General features: G+C 41.8%; 1 protein-coding gene across 3 annotated transcripts in view; it reads right to left on the minus strand.

The window, feature by feature from the left end:
• The window catches only part of ryr3 (ryanodine receptor 3), a 96,938-nt gene that overhangs the window by 50,765 nt on the left and 23,583 nt on the right, over positions 1-22,590 (minus strand). For all 3 annotated transcript variants that reach the window (XM_053614560.1, XM_053614559.1, XM_053614561.1), the window contains 24 exons: positions 22,520-22,590; positions 22,234-22,327; positions 22,010-22,084; positions 18,566-18,722; positions 17,530-17,694; positions 16,443-16,564; positions 14,718-14,898; positions 13,758-13,893; positions 9,316-9,411; positions 8,915-9,033; positions 8,042-8,175; positions 7,564-7,805; positions 6,007-6,199; positions 5,262-5,478; positions 4,975-5,079; positions 3,946-4,049; positions 2,841-2,924; positions 2,106-2,265; positions 1,840-1,984; positions 1,534-1,739; positions 1,280-1,454; positions 930-1,138; positions 602-829; positions 293-453 (listed from right to left, as the gene is read on the minus strand). The exon at positions 22,520-22,590 is cut by the window's right edge and continues 29 nt beyond it. In XM_053614560.1, coding sequence (XP_053470535.1) covers positions 293-453; positions 602-829; positions 930-1,138; positions 1,280-1,454; positions 1,534-1,739; positions 1,840-1,984; positions 2,106-2,265; positions 2,841-2,924; positions 3,946-4,049; positions 4,975-5,079; positions 5,262-5,478; positions 6,007-6,199; positions 7,564-7,805; positions 8,042-8,175; positions 8,915-9,033; positions 9,316-9,411; positions 13,758-13,893; positions 14,718-14,898; positions 16,443-16,564; positions 17,530-17,694; positions 18,566-18,722; positions 22,010-22,084; positions 22,234-22,327; positions 22,520-22,590 — 3,579 coding nt within the window. The remainder of the gene's footprint in view (positions 1-292; positions 454-601; positions 830-929; positions 1,139-1,279; positions 1,455-1,533; positions 1,740-1,839; positions 1,985-2,105; positions 2,266-2,840; positions 2,925-3,945; positions 4,050-4,974; positions 5,080-5,261; positions 5,479-6,006; positions 6,200-7,563; positions 7,806-8,041; positions 8,176-8,914; positions 9,034-9,315; positions 9,412-13,757; positions 13,894-14,717; positions 14,899-16,442; positions 16,565-17,529; positions 17,695-18,565; positions 18,723-22,009; positions 22,085-22,233; positions 22,328-22,519) is intronic.

Here is a 22,590-nt window from a genome sequence, read left to right on the forward strand (position 1 = left end):
CCTTCTGATAATAGTTTGGAAAAATAATAAAAAGGCCCACATATGGGTGTGATGGTCAGGCGTACACATACATTATATATAGCGTACATTATGATATATTAGAGATACGATACTTGAAAGAGCAGATTGGAACACACTGTGAACTTGAGCACAGTTTCACACTGTACCAGGTTGCTCCACGCTTTCTACAATTGTCAACGCTGTTGTAATTGGTGCTTTGCTGGCATATCTTGATGAATATCATGAACTCTCACTGATTCTTACATTCTGACCATGTAGGTGATGAACTGACCTCTCATGAACACGACCACGCTCGTCCCCAAGAGTTACAGTCACTGTGCGGACTTTGCTCAGGTTAAAGTTCTTGCTGTAGTAGTGATAGTCTGGTGTTACCCAGCCTACCCATACCGAGGTAGGGTCCTGACCTGCAAACACTCTCACGGAGTAGAAATACTGAAACACAAGCCAAGAAACGAGCTCAGCCTTAGCTTGAAGTAGATGAATTCCATTGAACATGTTCTGTAAAGCTTCTTTAGACTACCAACAAGGAACCACTTCTACGATACCAGATCTGTCAGGAAATTTGAGATCTAATTCGTACCTTTGTAATGCTGCCATAATCAGTCTTTCCGCTGTTATCCTTCTTAGATTTTTGGCCATCACTGATCACCTCGTTGACATTAGTGATTTTCCTGGGACTGGAACAAAACTCAACAGGCATGCTCAAGCGGCAGTAGATCATGTCATTGTTGCTAGCTTGTGTCCCAAAGGTCTTATGGCTCACATTCAGACATGGTGGAGAGTCCACAGTGCCATCAATTCTAGTCACCTAACAGAAATATGTTGTTTAAACCCATTAGTTGCATGCTTAATAAATGATAAATGTTACACCTTCAAGTCAAATATGTTTCGGTTCTGATTAGCAGTACCTCAATGTGCTCATGGTCCGCTGGCACATTGACAAATGTAGGAAGGCGTTTGCTGAACCACATAGTGACCTCTCGGTTCATGTTGACAGCGAAAGGCTCAAAACCCTCCTGAAGGCCACACATGGTGTAGTACTTGAAGGTGCTGGCATCTTTGCCCAGGTTCATACGGCCAATCTGAGAGAGCCCAAGACTGCAAACTGGGATGAAGCCTGAAGAAAGGACAGATCACTAAGCTCTGGCATACATTCAAAAAAGATCTGCAGTTTGCCCTCAGGACATTCTCTGATTAGCACCAGGAAAATAGACATGAAATGAAAACACCTGTTCTGTCGTGACTACTGTATGCTCACCATCGTCAGCGTCAAAGTCAGTGAAGCAGAGCTCAGAGCCCTTGTTGGTGATCAGGATCTCTCCATTGAGAGTAAAGATCATGGACTTATCCTCCATGTTAATCATGCATCCCACCACGTCACCCTTGCTCCACGTTCTCCCAAAGAAGTGGCTGCCCATGTGTACCCGTCGACCCTGCAAGACAGGTTTTACTTTAAAGAAACCCCCGAATGTGCAGGATATCCTGCTGAAGCAGCACTATAGTAACACTTACTCGGTAGCCATCAAAAACATACGCTTGGTCATCCATGCCCAGTTCGACATCAGGTCTGCAACTGGGCCGAGCCCATCCTACGCACATTTCTCCTCCAGTCACAGCCTCAAACTCATAATACCACTTCCCTGATTTCACCGCATAGCTCTTCTCCACACGGAAAAAGCGAATGTTTTCAACACTCCTCTTCTCCACCACATGGGCAGCTATGGACAAAGACGTGACATCGTAAGCTGACGATGGCCTTATTTGTGTTTTGACATTAAATAGTGGTTTGTATAATGACCGCTTGAGTTTCACCCTTACCCTCTTGATCTGGGGGCTCAATGTTGTATCCATATCCAATTAGTGTTCGGATGGCCTCTCGAAGGCTGTCTCTGTTAGACTTCTTTGTGCGTTCATCTAACAAAGAATATGGCACCAACCGAGGATTGCGTCTGCTCTTTAAATCCTTTAGAAAAGAATGGAAAATTAGACTGTGTATATCCCAACAGTGTTTCGCTTTCCATCATGGCGTTACTGCTATCGTTTACTGAACTTACAACATTTTTTTTAAAACGTTATAAATGTACCTGCTGAATACCATAAGTCCATCCTTGCTTTATGCGATCTTTGGCCCAAACGTTATGAGCGTTTTCAGCCAGTTTATCAACCAGAACCTCCTGACCAGGTGTCAGTTTCACATCAGAAAGCTCTAGTGGCGAAGGCTTATAACCATTTGACATCACATAGCTATATAAAGAAGGAAAGATTAAGACCATCACTCATACACATTCCTACTTCTTGAGATTTTACAATCGTTACTGAATACATCAATGGAAAAAAGATGAGCAGCCACACAGCCTGCACAGTAAGGCTCTGAAACTGGATGGCAACATCAGGGCGTACTTTAACGCGCCGACAGTCAGCAGCTTCATCAGACCTTTTTGCATGAATACTAGAACGTCCCACAACCACACAGCCTGAGGCTCACAGGCCATAGGGCTCAAAACAATGGAGGCATCAAGTGGCACTTACACGAAGTATCAATGGTTCGTTTTCACGCAGTTATTGTTTCCTCTTGCTCAATTTGTTTAATTTGTATTCAATTCGATTCATTTGCTTATTGTTAGAATTTACAAATGAATGTCCAGCTGCTATTATTTATTTATTTTTCATCACTATAAATATGTCAACTGCAAATACCCACATGCAGTAACAAAGTATACATTCCAAAATGTCATTAGCGCATATAAAGACATATAAATATACCATATTTATTATATGCATGGTTACATGCTAGTGTAGCAGTGCACGTAGGGACTTACTCTTTGGGAAGTTTGATCTTCTTCAGGTCATCTTCAGCATTAACATTGATTTGTACAACATGGCATCCCAAAGCTAGTAAGGTCCTGTGTTACCAAAAAGAAAAACAAGAAGGGCTCAGAGAGTCAGTCCGTACGTTTACACGGACGACGATAATCCGATATGAACCCGATTAAGACGATACTCTGATTAAGAAACTAGCATGTAAACAGAGATTATCGATGACCATAATCCGATTAAAGTCACACTCGAAGTAAACGCGAACGGAATTAAGACGTGTGGAGTATTCCTGTTTTAGTCGCGTTATCGACGTGCGTTACAGACACGTACACACCTTAATCACACTATTAACGTCGTGTGAGAGTTTTCACCGCATTGTGCGACAGGACACGTACACACACACATGGCAGCGCTCGACCGTTTTACGGCAAACAAGAGAGCACGGCTGCGTCCCAAACCGCGTACTTGCCTGCTATATAGTAGGAGAAATACATGTATCTCAGCTGCTATATAGTAGGTATCTCACTTTGTGTACAAGTTTAACATTTCAGTACTGGTCAATTGTCTAAAGCAAAAACAATGAGGACTACCACTGAGTGAAAAACGTGAATGAGATATAAGGAACAGAGGTCAGTAGCAGACATGGCTAGTAAGTGTTAAGAGACAAACGATCCCAATACCACATTTTACTGAGGGTTAGAGACTGTCCGGTATAACATACAGGTATATATACAGTAATGCTGACTCGTTAAAAGACTCAAATTAGTTCCTGGACTACGCAACTGAAACTTTAAAAGTCGCTGTTTAACCATTTAACCCTAGATCCTTGTGTTAATCTAACCTTAATCGTTAAATGCATAAATGCTTCACCAATCACTATCACATACCTCGGGTCCCTAGCAACCCTATAGACATTTTACAATCAATTCATTAAAAAAATAGAATATGTAATTAGAAAATATTGTTGATAATAAATAGATTGAGGAATACTAAGAAGGTGGAGGTCTAATTTTTTTTTTAAATGAATGAGGGGGAGTGTAGCGGATGATGTCCCGGGTCACTAACGACCCAAGGTATGTGTTTAAGGGTTAATCCATATGCACTTACTTTAAGGTTTCTGTTGACATTTGCAGGTTATAATTTTTTTCAGTTTCAGGCAGCTTGGAGAAGTCAACCAGGCAAGGATGCTGCCTCTTGTTGTCATCACGTACCTTAAAAACGAACAAAAGCAGGCATTTTAATACGCAGTGAGGAAATATGCTTGATAGACTTCCCGTACTCTCTGACTCCAAACAGTCTTGTTCTTCTAATTTGTATTTGTACTTTTGTGGAAAATATCCGAATGCTTTACGTGGGAAATTTAACTTCGTTCTGAACATTTGGAGTCCATTCTGTGTCTTTGGGAATGAAAAAATTAAAGCAAGTCAAGAAAGCCATTCCATGCCTAACTGTTTGTCACTTCTAGTGGTAAGTTTCTATCTCAAGTGCAGAACAATGTCACATCGAGCTAATGAGCTCTCATTAAAGCAAGATTGATCTGTGAACATCTGGAATGTTGAAACCCACCCCCCCCCCCCACGGGTAAATGATTAGGTTGCACCTCTGGAGTAATGAAAGTCCTCACCCCTAATGAATTTCTCCTGCTGAGCACTTGGACATTGAGCTGCTCATTGTGCTTGCTTTAAGACCCATTGGGGTCTGAAGTTCAGCTGCAGTGTGCCCACTATACGTGTGTGTGTGTGTGTGTGTGTGTGTGTGCACTCAGCATTTTTCAGAGCTGCTGCTGCACTTAGCAGTAGATGCACATTACATCGGTGCACTCTCGCCTTTCTTGGACCCATTATCTGATAATGAGATCTACATGCCCATCTGCTGGGTAGCTATTTGGGATGCTTAACATTAGTCAGGTACTCTAAATTCAGGGTGAATTTTTCAATTATACTCGCCTGGCTTTGTCTAGCTGGACAGCGCTTGAGGGAGAAGTGAAACGGTATAAAATAGAGATAAAAATCTCTGGTCAGAATGAGATGGTGTCACTACCTACACAGTATTTTGGTTTGAGATGTGAATACTGCGATCAGTGATACTGGAGTGATATTCTGATATGTCCTTGGACTGTCATATAGGTTTTCTTACCTTGCCATAGGTCCAGCCAAGCTCGATTTTGTTCATCCCCCAGAGTTCATGGATGTTCTCGGCAAGCTTATCACGCACATTTTCAAGGTGTGGAGGCAGAACAATCTGACAAATGTAAAGATGATAATTCTAGACATTTCATGTGAATTTCCAAAAAAAAACATATGAAAACTGGTGTGTTTCTAAAAGTTTCCAAGCTTACAGCGGGGAATAAAAGAAGAAGAAGAAAAAAAAGAATAGATGGTAATGAGACAGGGACTAAAAGAGATTTGATTTTAAGGTCTCACCTGGCTGGTGTTGACAGGGATGGGAATGAAGGACGCTTGAGACAGGAATTGGGTGGTTCCCAGCAAGTTCCTCACTCCATCTACATCTCTCTTATACTCCTTCACAGGCTCCACCCGCATCTTTTCTTTGGGGAGAAGGGCTTCATAACAAGGTGCATAGCCAGCAGGGGGTAGGAACTTGAAGTCACCATGGCGACCGCCCAACAAGAAACGAACCCTAGTGAAAGACATGAAGTAGGCACGGATTGTTCATATTGTCTCGTATGCATTCCAGAGATTGGAAATACACACTTCTCAAAAATGCCTCAGTTGTGGAGAAAGAGTGTGAAATAAGCTGTGAGGCTCAGTGAGTAATAAATCACTAAAATCCCCTCTGCTGTCTCAAGGTGAAAGGTAATGGAAAGGAAAAAAGCCCAACGGAAAAATCTCTGCAGGTTCAATGTCAACCTCCAAGTTCAATGTTGACCTAAATATAACTGGAAATTTACCTCTGAGCATTTCTACAGGACCCTGTGTCCCATCAATAATTATGACAGAGTACACTTGTCTCTTGTCCTACTTCAAACTCTTCAAAACAGACACAGGTTAGAGCGAAGTCAAAAAAAAAACACCTTCACCTGTTAATTTCCATAATTTCACACGGTTGCATATAAATTGTGTCCATTTTCCCGGTGGTTATTTATGTACAAATATAATAATGCAGGACAGGTGAGCAGTCTGTGGTGATGCTGGCTGCATGACTCACTTGACCCCTGCTGAGAAGCTGACAACGGGGAAGAAGAACCCGTCCGTGTTGAAATCCTCGAACATTCCCTGCACGGGCTGGCCGTTAATGCGGAAGGACATGCTGGGGGCGCCGAGGTCCAGGCAGCAGCTCACCACATCATCGGAGGTCAGCAAGTGCTGGTTAATGGAGGCCACGGCCCGTGGGATTCTCCCTACAACACATTATCATGGTGTCATGCTGAGCTGCACTATTATCGGAGGGCAACTTTAGCCCATATCTTCTGTTCAAGCCAATTTTACTAAACGTGGAGCGATGCTGAAAATGAATTTTCCCACATTTTTCAAACTTTTCATGTTTGACCTACAGTTGCAATCAAAATGATTCAACCCCCAGTGCAAATCAGGTTTATTGTCAAAATTTACAGTCTTTCAGCTGTTTGCAATGAACATGAAATAGTTCAACACAACGAATGCTTCAAGTGGTTTCCCCAAATTCAACTTATAATGATTTCAACCCCATCATGGCGAGCATCTTTAGTGCTTAACAGAGCACGCTTTTGCTGTTATGACCTGCTGTAAACGAGATGCAGAGCTTCTGGCAGCGTTCCTGAGGAATCTTAACCCGTTCCTCATGAGCAATGTCCTCCAGTTCAGTAATATTCTTGGGTTTGCGTGCTGCAACCGCCTTCTTCAAATCCCACCTGAGATTTTCTATGGGGTTCAAGTCAGGTGACTGTGAAGGCCCTGTAGAATCTTCCAGGACTTCTTCTGCACCAAGCCTTGCTGGAATTTGAGGTATTCTTGGGATCGTCGTCCTGTTGGAAGGTCCGATGACGCCCAAGCTTCAGCTTCCTCACAGACAGCATGAGGTTTTCTCCTAGGATTTCCTGATACTTCACTGAATCCATCTCGCCTTCCACACGCTGCAGGTTTCCAGTGCCAGAGGATGCAAAGCAGCCGCAGAGCATCACCGAGCCTCCACCATGCTCGACTGTGGACAGAATGTTCTTTCTTCATTCTTCTTCCTCCAGACGTACCGCTGATCCATCGTGTCAAAAAGTTCCAGTTTTGTTTCATCGCTCCACAGAACAGAATCCAAAACCTTCTGTGGATTATTTATATCATTTTGAGCGATTTTTCTTGTGCTTTTGGGTCAGTAGTGGTGAACGTCTCGGAGTTCTGGCATGGAAACCTTCTGCGTTTAGTACACGCCTTACTGTGCTCACTGAAACCTGAATATATGTATAAGTTTATTTTGCTATAAAAGAAATGGGGCTAGGTACTGTACTGAACATGAGGAGTTAGCCTGAAATTACAGAGGACAATTATGGTATAGGCAGTATATTTTTGTGAATTATGCACAATCATAAGGATTTTATAGGTGAAATATCATTTACAGATACATATTCCCCAACTTTTTAACTACAGCATTAGTTTTGAAGCAGTGACAGAGATTCAGAATGGAGATTGGAGCATTAGAGAACTGAGAACATAAGAACTGAGTTATTGTGTCGCAACAAAAGATTCTTGAAAATAAAAATAAGAAAAAACACGCTCATCAGAGTCGTGCAGGCACCTGACCACAGATGAAGCCCATCAAAGGCATAGGAGTAGAGATCATCACCAACACCGTTGCCCCCCCATCCCTCTCCACCCCCAGGGTAGGGGGCATAGCCTTTAGTGCTGGCCCAGCCTACACGGAGATGAGTGGCTTCACTTGTGACAAAATGGTCCACCTGATCAATCATCAGCTCAAAGTACCACTTCTTATACTGAGCTGACCCCTCACTTACGCCCAGGAAGATGTTGGGTCTCATGCTGTCAACAGAAGAAAAATGTATGAAACGTTTCATTAATAAAACTATGGTAGTAGGGAATGTATAAATCATAAAGTGTAGATAAATGTTCAAGAGAATTTTAAGCAATATGTGTGAAAGGAGTCAAATAAATGCACTATATGGCCAAAAGTTTGTGGACACCTGATCATCACAGGCCCTACCATATATGTTGACCATATAGTGTATGTACAGGACACAGTAGTGCGCTGTTGTTACCTTTGCACATCATTGACCAATCGTGTTTGGAGCAGCAGATCCCTTCTGGGAAGCAGGTGGTCACAGATGATGTTCTGATTGGCTCGGACTGCCACTCCATTGCAGACACAAAGCGAGCAGAGAATATCCAGAATCTGCAGGGGAAGCAGGTGGGAAAAACAGCTTTTTAATATTCAGGCATTAGACCTGCCATCAAAACATCAGAATTGTGACCAATTCAAAATGATAACCTTAAGGTTATACATTCCAACCGCGCCCTTGGAATGGACTGACTGCAGTACGATGGGAATAGAAATAACGAGGGTTTGTGTTATGTGTGTTTGTGTGGGTAAAAACGATTTGTTATTTAAAGTTGATAGACATTTATTTCTGTCATACTAAAGATCCGATTCATTTTTGTATATTACAATGTGTCATGCTTGGTTCATTTAAAACAGCACCTTGCCACTGTGTCGTATAGCTGCACTGTATTGCGCAATCTTTAGTCCACAAAAAATGTGTCATTTAGTCCAATATTTCCTCATTAGTATGACACTGGTGGAAATAGTGAGTGAGAGAAGCAGCCTTTGTGTTTGTGTTGTTAGGGTCTAACAGTAAAATCTGAGCTTTGCATCTTATACTTGAGATTGTTGAATTTTTGTCCAATTATACGCCATTGTAACTGTGCTAGCAATGTCCCTCTGTGATGTCATCATCGCACACGGCCACTATCATTCACGTGGCTTTATGGGGTTTTTTCCAGTGTTGTAGGAAACAAAAATTAAACCAATTTTGAAGCATTTTCACGTATTCATCATTTATCAGTGGCTCCTCGAGCACCAGCAGGTTCCGCTGTGTAGCTCTGTGTGTTGTGAAGCGAGACCAAATGCTGACCTTGTGGTTGCGTCCATGCTTATACAGAAGGGAAATGATGGATCTAATGTGGTCTTTCTGGATGATGTTTAGCGCCTCTGGACTCTCTGTTAGGATGCAGTGCAGCGCCTCCAGAATGCCTACACAGACAATCATTTTTGTTTATAACACAGAATGTATTAGAAGTCTGTATGCACTTACTTTGGAATAAATAATGTAGAGGATGCCGAAGGCACAAACAAAAGAGCAGAGGGTTGGGTAAGCATACTGTTGCTTCCTATTAATGTGCTCTGGGACAGGAAGCAACAAAAACCAATTATGTGTGCAGCTGCAGCTAGTGGACTGCATGAGAAGGGACTAAACTAAGCTACTACATACAGAATGAGAATATTTATAAACACATAACTCTGCCTGCAAAGTACCTGAGGAGGACTCCAGGCGCTCCAGTTTGCTGACTAGCCAGTCCAGTTTCCGGGAGAACTGCGTACAGTTGGGTCTGTTTCCTCGGATCAGAGCAGCTGGAGGACAACAATGAAAGAGAATAAAAAGGTGTTGTATTTTCTCAAGTCATAGTAATCATTCCTTTGTCACGTCCTTCACACCGAGGGTCACTCATCTGCTTGAAAACCACTGTGCTAAATACAGAGTGTGTAGAAAATTGAGGTCTCAATTAAGTTGGGTCCTTCCACTAGGAGGAATTAAATAGGCAACTAAAGGCAGGACACTGGAGGGACAATTGGAATAGGGTCCAAGGTCCTGGGGCTGAGTCGCAATTATTGTTGTTTAATCAAACTGTTATTTGAGCAGTTTTAATAAATACCAAATGATAAAATGCTGGCAAATTATACTGCTCAAACTCGATTCTATAATTTCCATTAATATAATTTAAAAAATTGGTTATTATTTACTGATAATACACGCATACTGGTGTTGGGTTATATTACCGTTGTGCCTCCGGTACATCCTGACTTTCCTCTGTTACTGCTTCTAGTTTCTTTGTTTCTCTGTTTCCCAGTTTCTAAAACAAGTCACATTTTACTGTCCTCTGTGTTGACCTTTGGCTGCTTTGTGAATACTGATTACCCATGATGACTGGCTGCTTTGTCAATACCGTGCTTACCCGGGACGCCTTTCTTTGCCTATGCTTTCGAACTGGCCATAAACTCTCACTCTCAAGTCTAAATAAATAGACCCTGCATGAACGTCATACCGCATCTGACGTTAGTCTGTTCCATCAGGACTGTATTATTCGAGTCGTTCTCAGAAGTTGACTGTTAGGTTACAAAAATAATTCAGCTCTATTAGGTGCCCAAAATTTTTGTTAAACTTTTTTTGAAAAAAGGTACAGTGCTGTGATTTGTTTTGTTTTGTTTTTGTGTAGATCTCATACTAAACTGCTTCAGAAATTGAAACAAAATCTAAGATAAAACAAAGGCAACCTGAGTAAACACAAAATATAGTTTTTAACTGATAATGCTATTTATTGAAGCAAAAAAAAAAAAGTTATCCAATACCAACTGGGCCTGTGTGAAAATGTATTGTTGGTAAAATGTAAGTTGGTTAAAAGGTCTTACCCAGTAACACACTATGCCATTATCTCCAAATGGAAAATTTGGAAAACTCGGCACGGTAGTGAACCTTCCCAGAAGTGACCGACCTTCCAAAATTCCTCCAAGAGCACAGTGACGACTCATCCAGGAAGTCACAAAAGATCCAAGGACAACATCGAAGGACCTACAGGTCACTCTTACATCAATAAAGGTCACTGTTCATGACTCCACCATCAGAAAGACACTGGGGGGAAAACGGCTCCATGGAAGAGTGGCGAGGTGAAAACCACTGCTAACCCAGAAGAACATTAAGACTCGACTGAATTTTGCCAAAACACACCTTGATGATCCTCAAACCTTTTGGGAGAATGTTCTGTGGATTGATGAGTCGAAAGTGGAATTGTTTGGAAAACAGGAGTCCCGTTACATCTGGAGTAAACCAAACACAGAATTCCACAAAAAGAACATCACACCTACGGTCAAGCATGGTGGAGGCAGTGTGATGGTGTGGGGATGCTTTGCTGTTTCAGGTTCTGGGCAACTTGCAGTAATTGAGGGAAACATGAATTCTGCTCTCTACCAGAAAATCCTACAGGAGGATGTCCGGTCTTCAGTCTGTAAGTTGAAACTCAAGCGCAACTGGATTATGCAGCAAGACAACGATCCAAAGCGTAGGAGTAAATCCTAGTCCTAGAAGAATGTGAAAGACTGATCTCCAGTTATCAGAAGCGTTTGGTTGCAGTTATTGCTGCTAAAGGAGGCACAACCAGATTTTAAGTTTAAGGGGGCAATTAGTTTTTCACATGGGTGATGGAGAACTTTTTTTGCTTCAATAAAAAATAAAAACTGTATTGTGTGTTTACTCAGACTGTCTTTGTTTTATGTTGTATTTCATTTGAAGATCTAAAACTGTTTAGTATGAGAGATGCACAAAAACAGAAGAAATCATACTTTTTCACAGCACTGTATTTAAAAAAAAAATGTTTATATTGACTGTATTTCAAATTAATACAAACGGAAAGAATACAGAAATGATTATTTGTCCCCAGATTTATGGAGGAATAATAAGTATCAGCTATGTAACGGTTTCTTGTTTCATTACTGTTCAAATAAAGACAGTTAGCAGTAGTGGATCCAAACTTATAATGTCTTGCGTCACTCTAAAATGTATACCACCAAGCAGCAAGGCAGTAAATGAACATGTCAGAGACACTTAAATGGGCTGATGTCAGCAGATTGATGCCTCATGCCCACAGTCCTGCCCTCCATCCTCTCCCGAGGGTGACCTCCACATTTTACCGAGAGAGACCCTAAGGCTTGTTTAGAGTTGCCATGGGGGCCTGATGAATGTGTCAGGCAATTAAAGTGAACAGTGGCAGGTTTTCACAATAACGATCTCACAGTAAAACCACAAAATGTCACACAAGGCCACAGAGATTTATTAAAAGCAAGCTGATAGAGAATTAAAACTGCAGCTTGGGGGATAATAAGGAGCGGATAATATGGGTAAAGATGCTCAGATAAAAGCTTATCTACTTTTATATATGCAACAAGATGACACAAATGTAAAAAAAAAAAAAAAAAATCTTACAAATGAAATTTAAGCGTTCAGAGGACATTCAGAAGAGCGTTATCTTGTATACTAGACAAAGTCAACTCTAATGCGACCAATGCACTTACTTCTGTTTAATCAAAACTTTGCACATTAGGAGCTTTAAGCACATGAACAAATGTTTGGCTTTTTTATGTAAAAAAAAAAACCAAAAAAAACCTGATAAACTGATTTTCCATTGATTTGCGTGCCTTTCTAGGTGTTGCGCAAACACAGAGCAGAGCACACTCCCTGCACCGCTCAGCTTCCACAGTTCTGATCAAAAATGAGAACTGCAACAAGCACTAATATAAACCCATGGAATATCCGTTGAGTGGATGATGTCCTTATATCAGAAATGATTGTACACCATGCCACGGCTGGGGAAAAAAAAAGAAGAAAAATGTCTTCCTGATCCTATGTCAGAATTTTTGGAGCTAGATTCAGGCGAATCTGAGTGGTTTCTAAGATGTACAATAGCTGGGATGGAAATGTTGCTGAAACCTGGCAACCCTGGTTAGTGATATTACCTCAAACAAAGTTGAACAAGAGGTACATATACTGTATGCTGCATAAATGTATGTCGTTTACTCTCATCTGCCTATTACGGGTTTAAGGGTTTACAGTAGATAGTAGCCTACAGCATAAGTCAAGTGTGATAGCTTCATTGTTATTAATGTAATCCTGCTTCACTTAAAGCTATGGTCATGAGCTGCTGCTATAACCAATATAAATGTAAATACAACGATGCACAGAAAGTAATATTCCCGGCCGAAACTGAAATCTAAGGATGCACTTGACTGAAAACCCAAAAATTATGATTTTTGTAAACCTATTAATTTTTTTTTTTTGGTATAATTGTATTAATATGACACTTTTTAATTCATTTCATGAATTTAATGAATCTGAATTGAAAAAAAAAACTACAAACCAATAAAACGATCGCACTTTTATTGAAATGAAGAACATTACATTAGGAATTGATTGTGTGTGTGTGTGTGTGTGTGTGTGTGTGGTTGTCTGAGAGTGAGAAAGAGAAAACATACTAGTGGGAGGGATGGGCTTGGTGGCTCTGACCAAACTGTTGAGGCCCCCTGGGCGCCCCCTGGAGGCCCCCACTTTGAAAACCACTGCCTTAGTGCAATCTGTGCAAGCATTGGAAAGCGTAGCTGCGCTTGTTGTGGCACTGCTGTGGATCGCGGCGCTTTCCTGAAGAATCTTGTCAAACATGTCAGAAAGTGAGGGAGCTTGCGCCTCATCACTTGTACGCACCCGTTTCTCTGGCACACTTTGTTCTGTGCTGCGTGTCAATCCTTCAGCAGATGCATTCATCAACTCCAGCTCTGCCGGTATCTTTTCCCATGCACGCTGCCTTTTCTCCCCAGTGCCACGATAAGCGCCGAGCGTTGAGGGGCAGGGCGTGGCGGCACGGATTTTCAGCGTATATTTTCTGCCTTTCTTCTCTTTCGGCCAAAAACCGAAAATGCATTTACGGCCAAAAATTTCCAGCGGCCGGAATTTCGGTGCATCCCTGGTAAATACCTTTATATTAAATCTGATATCCTTCACATTAACAAGAAATGTCACTGTTTCCTTTCATACATATGTAATCTCATCAGCTTCCTGTCATCAGTCATTACCACTGAAGAGAGAGACACAGAGAGAGAGAGACAGAGAGAGAGAGAGAGAGAGAGAGAGAGAGTGTGTGTGATTGCATGATTACCAAGCAGCTCATAGAAGAGGTTGAGGATGTCCTTCCAGGCCTCTCCTGCCTCCTCGCCTGCAAACTCCTCAAACTCAGCAGCACTGTTGTACATGTTGAGCCGGTCGATGCAGATAGAGACCAGTGTAAGCATTCCCTAAAATGAGCAGGAACATAAGGAAACATCATCTAGCACTACATTCCCAATCTTAGGGAGCTATCATTTTTTTCCCCCTCAACTAAGGTTTATAGAAGAATTGCGCAATCCCAGTTTAAGGTTTAAGGCAACCCTGACCAGGATGGAGAAGTTACTGAAGATGATCAAATGAATGAATGAGGAGCCACGCATGTCTTTTATGCTGATATTTAACGGAATACTCTAGCATTTGTCAACTTGTAAATGGTTTTCCTGCTCTCTTCTCAATATAGTACGGACGTAAAAGAATACGCATTCACTATTCGGATTGAACAGATAATCTGCTCTAAACAGATACAAATATAGCTATTAATAGAAGACAAGGATCCGACAGGACACCAAAAAAAAAAAAAAGCAGGAGGGTTTTACTTTCATGCTGACACAAGCAAGTTCCGAAACGCAAATAAAGACCAGCAGCTGTCACGGTGGATCAGAGTAGTATTCTAGTATAAAGGTAGTAAATGAGTAAAACTGGCCTGTGTGATATGAGGTGGAGGAACCCGGTTTTCTCAGTGTTTCCAGGGGCATGGTAGTAGTTCATATTGAATTTTTTAAAAACTTCCAGTTTAGGCCACACCCAAATATAAATACAGATACGGATAGATGGAGCTCTAAACAGATGCAGATACAGATGTTATACAGATTACTTTCCACCGCTACAGTACAGAGAAAGATGTTACAATTCTTGTCTATAGGGAATGCATATAATCTACTGATGTGGCGTATGGAGACCAGGTTGAAGGACACCGACACGCACACATAGTGACGGTGTGTGTCGAACCTACCTCCTCTTTGAAAAGGTCCTGGCGCTTGATGAGCGAGCGGAGCTGCCTCTGCTTCTCCTCGTGCTCCAGCTCCGAGTCGGGCTGTTGGAAGTAGGTGATGAGGTCGTTCAGGGTCTGTAGTAGCTCTCCCACTGGCAGACTCACTCCCGGTGCTTTCTCCCCCTTCAGTTCATCCAGCCCTCTGACACCAAACAACAAGAGAGCCAACGTTCATTTTCCCACCCAGCCCACCTCTTTTGGTTTTACATCAATATATCTGTAAGCAATTATAATATACATCCATTGAGTTCAACTGCTTCATAAACAAAGCAATATAAAGAGCGTTTATTAAAGTAGAAAACTCGTCACACGCTTCAGGATTTTCCTGATGGCAAGCATATGCACATATGTGAGATTGTATGATAGGACCAGCTGTAGCAATCATTCTATCACCTTGTTACTGACAAGTCAACGTGACCTCGCCATACCTACGATAATATACCGTACACTATATGGCCAAAAATGTGGACACCTGACAGTCACACCTATATGACCTTGTTGGACATCCTATTCATAAGCATGGGCATTATTATGGAGCTGGTCCACCTTTGCAGGTATAACAGCCTCCTCTGTTCTGGGAAGGCTTTCCACTAGATTTTTGGAGTGTGTCTGGGGTAATTTGTTCCCATTCAGTTGAAAGAACATTTCTTGGCACTGATGTCGGGCGAGAAAGCCTGGCTCACAATTGCTGTGCAACGTGCTTTGTGCACAGGGGTACAGTCATGCCGGAACAGGAAAGGGCCTTCCCCAAAATTGTCACAAAGTTGGAAGCATACAATTGTCTAAAATGTATCTGTATGCTGTAGCATTAACATTACTCTTCAGTGAAACTAAGGAGCCCAAACCCTGAAACCTAGACCTTTATCCCTCCTCCACCAAACTTTACTGTTGGCACTATGCATTCCAGTAGGTAGCGTTCTCCTGGCATCTGCCAAACCCTGATTTGTCCATCGGACTTCCGGGTAGTGAAGGATGATTTATCACACCGGAGAACACACTTCCGATGCTCCAGAGTCCAGTGGCAGCATGCTTTACACCAATCCAGCCAACGCTTGGCATTGTATTGTGCATCATGAGCTTAGGCTTATGTGCAGCTTTTCACCATGGAAACTCATTTCATTAAGCTCCTGACACACTGATGATGTTCTAGGAGCTGATATTGCTCCTAGATGCTTCCATTTCATAATAACACCTCATGCAGTCGACCAGGGTAGATCTACCAGGGCAGAAATTTCACGAACTGACGTGTGGTAAAGGTCGCATAGTATAGGCAGTGCCACAGTTAAAGTCACCGAGCTCTTCAGTATGACCCATTCTACAGCCAGCGTTTGTCTATGGACATTACATGGCAATGTACACCTGTAAGTAACGGGTGTGTATCGAAATGCCGTGACTCAATACATACACCGGAGTGTCCACATACTTTTGGCCATATAGTGTAGAGGATTTTTTTTTTTTTTTTTTTAAATTGTTGAAATGAACCCAGCATATAAAGACGACATACTATTGGAGCACTTTCTCTAAACATTTCCAATAGGACATTACAGCCAAAACAAAAAGAGAAGATTTGAATACCAATCTCCTTACTTTGTAACTAACCGATTCTGGCTCCAAATAGCACTCCCGAACCCTGCGTGCGGAATGCTTCCATACTCCATCGGCTACAGCAAGGTGATGAAGACGTACCTGATGAACTGGGTGAAGAGCTGTGTGGTGTTGCGGATGATGCGAGCCGCCCTGGACTCCTCGTGCTGGCAGAGCTGCAGAATCAGCCCATCATCCATATGGCCCTCTGGATACAGGAAGGCCTGCATACATCACACCCTTGCTCACAAATCTATTTACAGACGAATTTAGACAAATACCTTTTCAAGTAGAGTCCTACGTTATAAGATCACTACAAAGTCATAAAAAAGTACATTTGTAGTGTAAAGTAAAGAAAAACGCTCAGCATCTTCTCCAGCCCTACAGCAGCACGACATCTTGCTGGGATCGGCATCGTAACAGGTGTTTAAAATAATCCGACAGTTATATCTTTACACCACAGCACTGTTAAATTCTTGAATTTGATGGCTCTGTAAGTCATAATATACACGCGATGCTCCACTTTGAATATAAGTATCACACCACACCATCGTTGATTATTTTATTCCCCGATCGCGTTTAATTCATTATTTAATAACTCATGGCAAGGAAACACTGAAACGAAGACTACGTGTTAGTTGTACCCGGTGTGAAGGGGTGAGTGGTTTTTGGACGAGCATTTGCTAAAGATTTCTCTAGTACAGGGGTTAACGCAGGGAAATCGTCAATCGACGCCAGACTCTGGCCCTCCAGAACGGAAGTTCAGCACCCCTGCTCGAAGAGGTTTTGATGTCTATTAGATAGGTCATTGTTCGATATGTTCTCTGAGGTGGTGCTGTTGTTTCTGGACTTTGTCCCAGAATCAAGCTGCATGCCACAGCGCTGAGGAAGCAAACTCTGAGTCAGAATGCCTAATCCCGACCACTCTGACAAAACACAGTCTCACTATGCCCTCCTCATTATCACATTTGGTGTGGAACCAGAGTCTACTGCAGTTACGCATGCACATGCTGATGTGGGCCTGTCTCACAAGCCCTCTAATTTGAGCTCAGGTCATGGCTTGGGCAGTCATTCAAACCCACGTGATGTAAGAGCGTTACTGTAGGATCGAATTACGTTTCTGACTTCATGAACTTATAGGGTGAGGTGCATGGTGTCTTCGTTTTCACTACATGTAAAAGTTCCTCACCCTTCTCTTGAGTGGCCCGAGGCGGGAGGATTTTGCATCCGGTGCCTGATAGGACAGCCACAGACCTGACGCCACATGCATGATGAAGCAGACCGAATCACCGTACTTGATCTCCGCCACCCCCATGCCATCGATGTCTCGCTTTGGGCCAGAGTCCACTTTCTCCTGCAAAGGACGGACACAAGAAATAAACCAATTAGAGAGTCAGTTGATTGTTATTGCTCTCCATCTTGAGCACTTGGCATGATTTACTTCAAAAAAAAATATATATATTCGAAGCCTTAAATTAAACAGACAGCAATTTGTGCATAAGTGCAAAAAGCAAATGTTGTTGAGACTGGATAAATCAAAAGCAGAGAAAGGCAGGCCAGTGACCTTCCTGCAGAACAGCTTCTTACAGCAAAAGCATGACTAATTGATGTCTATAATAATGATGAATTCACTATTTATGATTAAATAACTGAGAAGATACTGTAGAAATTACATCCCTGGAACAGATACAGGCAGGTTCTCTCTCTCTCTCTCTCACTCTGTGTGTGTGTGTGTGTGTGCCTCACAAAAGTAATATATTCATGGTATATTGCTAGTACGCTTGGAAGACTTTGTACTTATAACACACTTAAGGTACACGTTAATTAGTATTAGTTAAGTATGCTTGGAGGTGTTCCACTTTAGCACACAAAAGTACACTAAAGACACTTCAAACTGTGCTTTACTTTAACTAAAATATACAACACTAGCTGTTCCAAAACAGAAAACTTCAAACGAACTAATCATTAACACACTTGAAGTACACTGATCACTAGTCTGTCTGCAAGTACGGTGAAGTATGCCAAAATGTATTTTTCACCAGGGTGTGTGTGTGTGTATGAGAGAGAGAGCGTGAGAGAGAGATTAGTGCAGTAAACCACAGACACACTGCACCATGTAAGTTACTGATATCACCCATTTTGAAAATGATTTATCACAGTAGGTGACATGAGTTTTAAAACCCACCGTGAACTCGTATGCAGATTTTATAGCAAGCGTATCAAACCTTGCTTGGTCTGAAGCAGAATGCCGTGGAAGCAGTGTCGGATATCTCTCTGTCCACGAGCTCCAGGCCACGGTCCTCTGTCTGACCCAGGTAGTGGCCAGTGGAGAGATGGCGTAGACGGAAGGGCTGACCCCAACGAATATGGCTCCCACTCCAGCTGTGTAATATAAAAGAGCACACAAACCAAAAAAAAAAAAATGTGTAAGTCTCCCTGTAGTGAACATACTGTATATCCCATACACTCGCCGGCCACTTTATTAGGAACACCATACGAATACTGGCTTGCTCTCAGAACAGCTTCAATTCTTCACTGCATGGATTCCACAAGCCGTTGGAAACGTTCCTTTAAGGTTCTGGTCCATTTTTGGCACGTTTGCGTCACATAAACACTGCTGATTTGTCAGCTGTACATTCATACTGCAAATCTCGCATTCCAATCTCACATCCCAGAGGTGCCCGATCGGATTCTGACTTTATAATGTAGAAGTCACAAAATAAAAAAATCTATAACAAAGTACTAAAGAAAATAGGGTGCCAAAAAGACTTGCACAGTATTGTATATCGCATGAATCTACAATATCCCCTGTATGTGAGTACAGTTTCAGTTCATCAAAATTTTTTTACTTCCAAAATCTAAAAAAGCGTCATTTGGGCTGAGTGTCTGACCGCTGGAGATAAAAGTGAAATATTAAAAAGGCACGATTTTATATTTGAAACATTTACATTCATAAAATGTTGCAAAACAGGACAGCTTTAAAGTGATTCAACTCTTTAAATTCAGAATTATTCCGTTCTGATTATTTTGTCGTGCTTTTAAAGCTGCAGTACGAAACTTTTTTTTTTTTTTTTTTTGGTTAAAAGTGAAGAAAAAAAATCAAGTACATAAAGAAGTTTGGTAGCTTGTTCTTACAACAGTTGCGTAGAATTTAAAACTCGATGGCTGCTTTTAATCTGGATAATTCTAAACGCAATCAATCATCGATGACATCTGGGGAATCAGCTGTTGTCAAAAACCGAGTAACCTCGGACCGTCGAGAGCCTGCAGTCAGAAAGGGAAAGCGACAGACCCCGTGCTATCCATCCATCTTCAACCGCTTACTCCTTTTCAGGGTCGCGGGGGAGCCTGGAGCCTATCCCAGCGAGCATCGGGCACAAGGCGGAGACCCCGTGCTAAAACGAGAATAATTATCGGCCTGGGGTTTGAGAGGCGGCGAAAACTCCGAGATCTGAAGGGATTGAAGACTGACACAGAGATGGATTTTTTTCTGCTGAACATGTAAGACATGTCAGTGGCTCCATAGGTAGCTAACTAACATTAGCACACTTGTTCGCTTTTTTCAGCTAGGTATCGTGTTTCCTATGGTTTGTTTTTGTTGTTGTTATTGTTGTTTTGCTATGGCCAGTGTGGTAAACTGCACTTATTTTCAGATTTCTATGTGAGAGAGAGCGCAATTCAAATCTACTCCAAGAAAACCCTATCAGTTGTCAAGTACTGGAGCTGAATTAGAGATTAGATTTCATGTTCTATGCAGTCTAAAGATAACGTTAACACACGTAAATTACGGCTAGTTACACAATGGTGATGCTGGAAACATTAACAATTTGTGAATCAAAGTTTAATAATAATAATAATTTGCACTGTGTGCAATGATCTGATCGGAATGAACGATGAAAACGTTTACTTTTTCATTTGGTCAGAACAAAAGCGGCAGAGATGTAACTTGTTCAGACGACATTTTTTCGGATATATGCCTTGTAGCACGTACTTCTTACGGTCGTGTCAATGTACAATGACAGATTCGCTCTGATGTGATCACAGACAACCCATACGTACACCTCAAACCATCAGATTCTTCCACCCAGGGGCAGTGTAGAAGCACAACCCACGCAACAAAATAAATAAATAAATAACTCCGCAAGTAACTTGCAATTTTATGTTTCAAACAGAGATGGCGATAGAGAGGCAAAAGTTCAGTAGTGCAGCTTTAAGAAAGCCTGGGCCAGGTATTGCATCATAAAGACGGTGACATCATGTGATATTAATGATGCAATGACAAGGTCAGTAGGCGTCTCGCTGAACCAGGCTATCTCCTGAAGTAATCGTGCTGCAGGGATGACGTACTTTTGTAGGCCGATTTGGAAGTTAGCATCACCCTGGTTCACGCAACAAAAATCCAAGAGGATTTTTCCATTGGCTTTTTGATTATTGCAGAAAATGAGTTGAATTGGCAGAAGTAAAACACTAAAGTTAAGCTATAAACAGACTACACCACGGTCGCATGACTTCAACGTCACCACCACTAATCTACCGACAACTCTTTCGATCTTTACTTTAAAAAAAAAAAAAAAAACACTACAATTGGAAAATATTATCAATTGATAAACCTACAAGTTGGAAAATAATGCGAGTATAAACACAACAAGGCTGTGACAGATTTCCTGTTCGGTGTGATGGCGTCTAACGTCCCCGACAACCTCTGCGGTCCCATTTAGCCACGTGTTAGCAACCGTCTTCTTCAAGACGCATAAAAGATCAAAGAAAGTGGGGTGCACTGATGCACAGATGCATTTTATGTCATAGAATAAAACATGAAAACCTTATTTCAGGCATTTAAAATAAAACCCATTTTTAAAAAAGCCCAGTGACTTGGGGATGCTGGAACCGGAAGTGCTCAAATGCTAACTCTTTTCTGGGTTTTAGGACTCCTTTCTGCACCGCTCTATAGCCATACAATTATGTTAAAATACCCATTAAAACTTCATCTGAATTGTAAATGTGAAGAGACGCCATTCACCTGGCAGGGAGCGCACACACACACACACCAAGAGATTTTCATGGAGACTTTGACACATTGGTGATATAGTGGGGGTGTGGTGTTTTAGCTTGAAAAATACCATTTTTATGAGGTTGAAAAACATTTTTTTGGGTAGGCCAAACAGGGAAAACGCTACACAGACGATAACCCAAGTTCAGGATCGACTCAGGGAACTATAACAGCTGCACCATCCATTGGATAAAATCATTCTTAGTGACTGTGTAGATTTAGTAAACTTTTTAAATAGATATAACATCAAGTTCCTAACCCAGTCATGACTTACAGAATCACTGTAAGATTTATTGGACAGAAGACATTCGCCTGGTCCTTTGCTAACTGAACTACTCATTCATGCATAATTGGAAGAGACAGCTTAGAGATGGATTCAATTTTAGATGTGTAGGTCATGTAAAATTTAACCATCACTGGGGGAGTTGACAGTTTTGGCAGTTTTGACCTTGCGGGGACATTTCCCTGGTCCGCATGAGGAAAACCGCAGCTTTATATTAAAAAAGAAAAATGAAAAGAGACAAAAGGTTTCCTTTTGGTTACTGAGATTAAGGTAAGAGTTAGGGGAAGGTCGTCACAGAGGGTGTGTGTGTGTGTGTGTGTGTGAGTGTTCAGTCACCTGATCCGAAGTGGCTCTAACCTCCACAGGGACCTGGCCCTGGACCCTGATTTCCCGGTCTCATAATTCACCAGCCTGCGGAAATACACTGCACTCAGAGGACGACGAGTCTTATTCACACAGGAGCATGATCGTACGTACTCGTGACTCATACATAATGTGCAACATTAAATACAATTAATGGATGCTATTTAAATCCTACGAGTTCAGGAAGAGTGTCGCACCTCTGCTGCTCAGTGGACTGATCCGCTCCTGGTATAGTAAGGCTCTCATCATGTCCATGGAACAGGCGTATCACATGCCCCCCCAGTAAATATCCTAAAGAACGCAAGATGAGCTGATTCTTCAAACAATATATATATATATTACATTTTGTCTTAATAAAAAGTGTTGTGTTTCTAATGTTCAACAGCAGAACTGCTTTATAGAAAAAGCAGTAGAAATATTAGGGGGGAATAGTTGGGGGGGGGGGGGATTGCTGTCATTCTTTAATATAAGAAATAAACTGACCCACTGCCACACTGCTGCCCGAGCAGGTAGGCTGCACATTCCACAGTGTTTGCATGAAAGAAGCATCCACT

The sequence above is a fragment of the Ictalurus furcatus genome, chromosome 25 (genome assembly GCF_023375685.1).
Source record: "Ictalurus furcatus strain D&B chromosome 25, Billie_1.0, whole genome shotgun sequence".
NCBI lineage: Eukaryota > Metazoa > Chordata > Actinopteri > Siluriformes > Ictaluridae > Ictalurus > Ictalurus furcatus.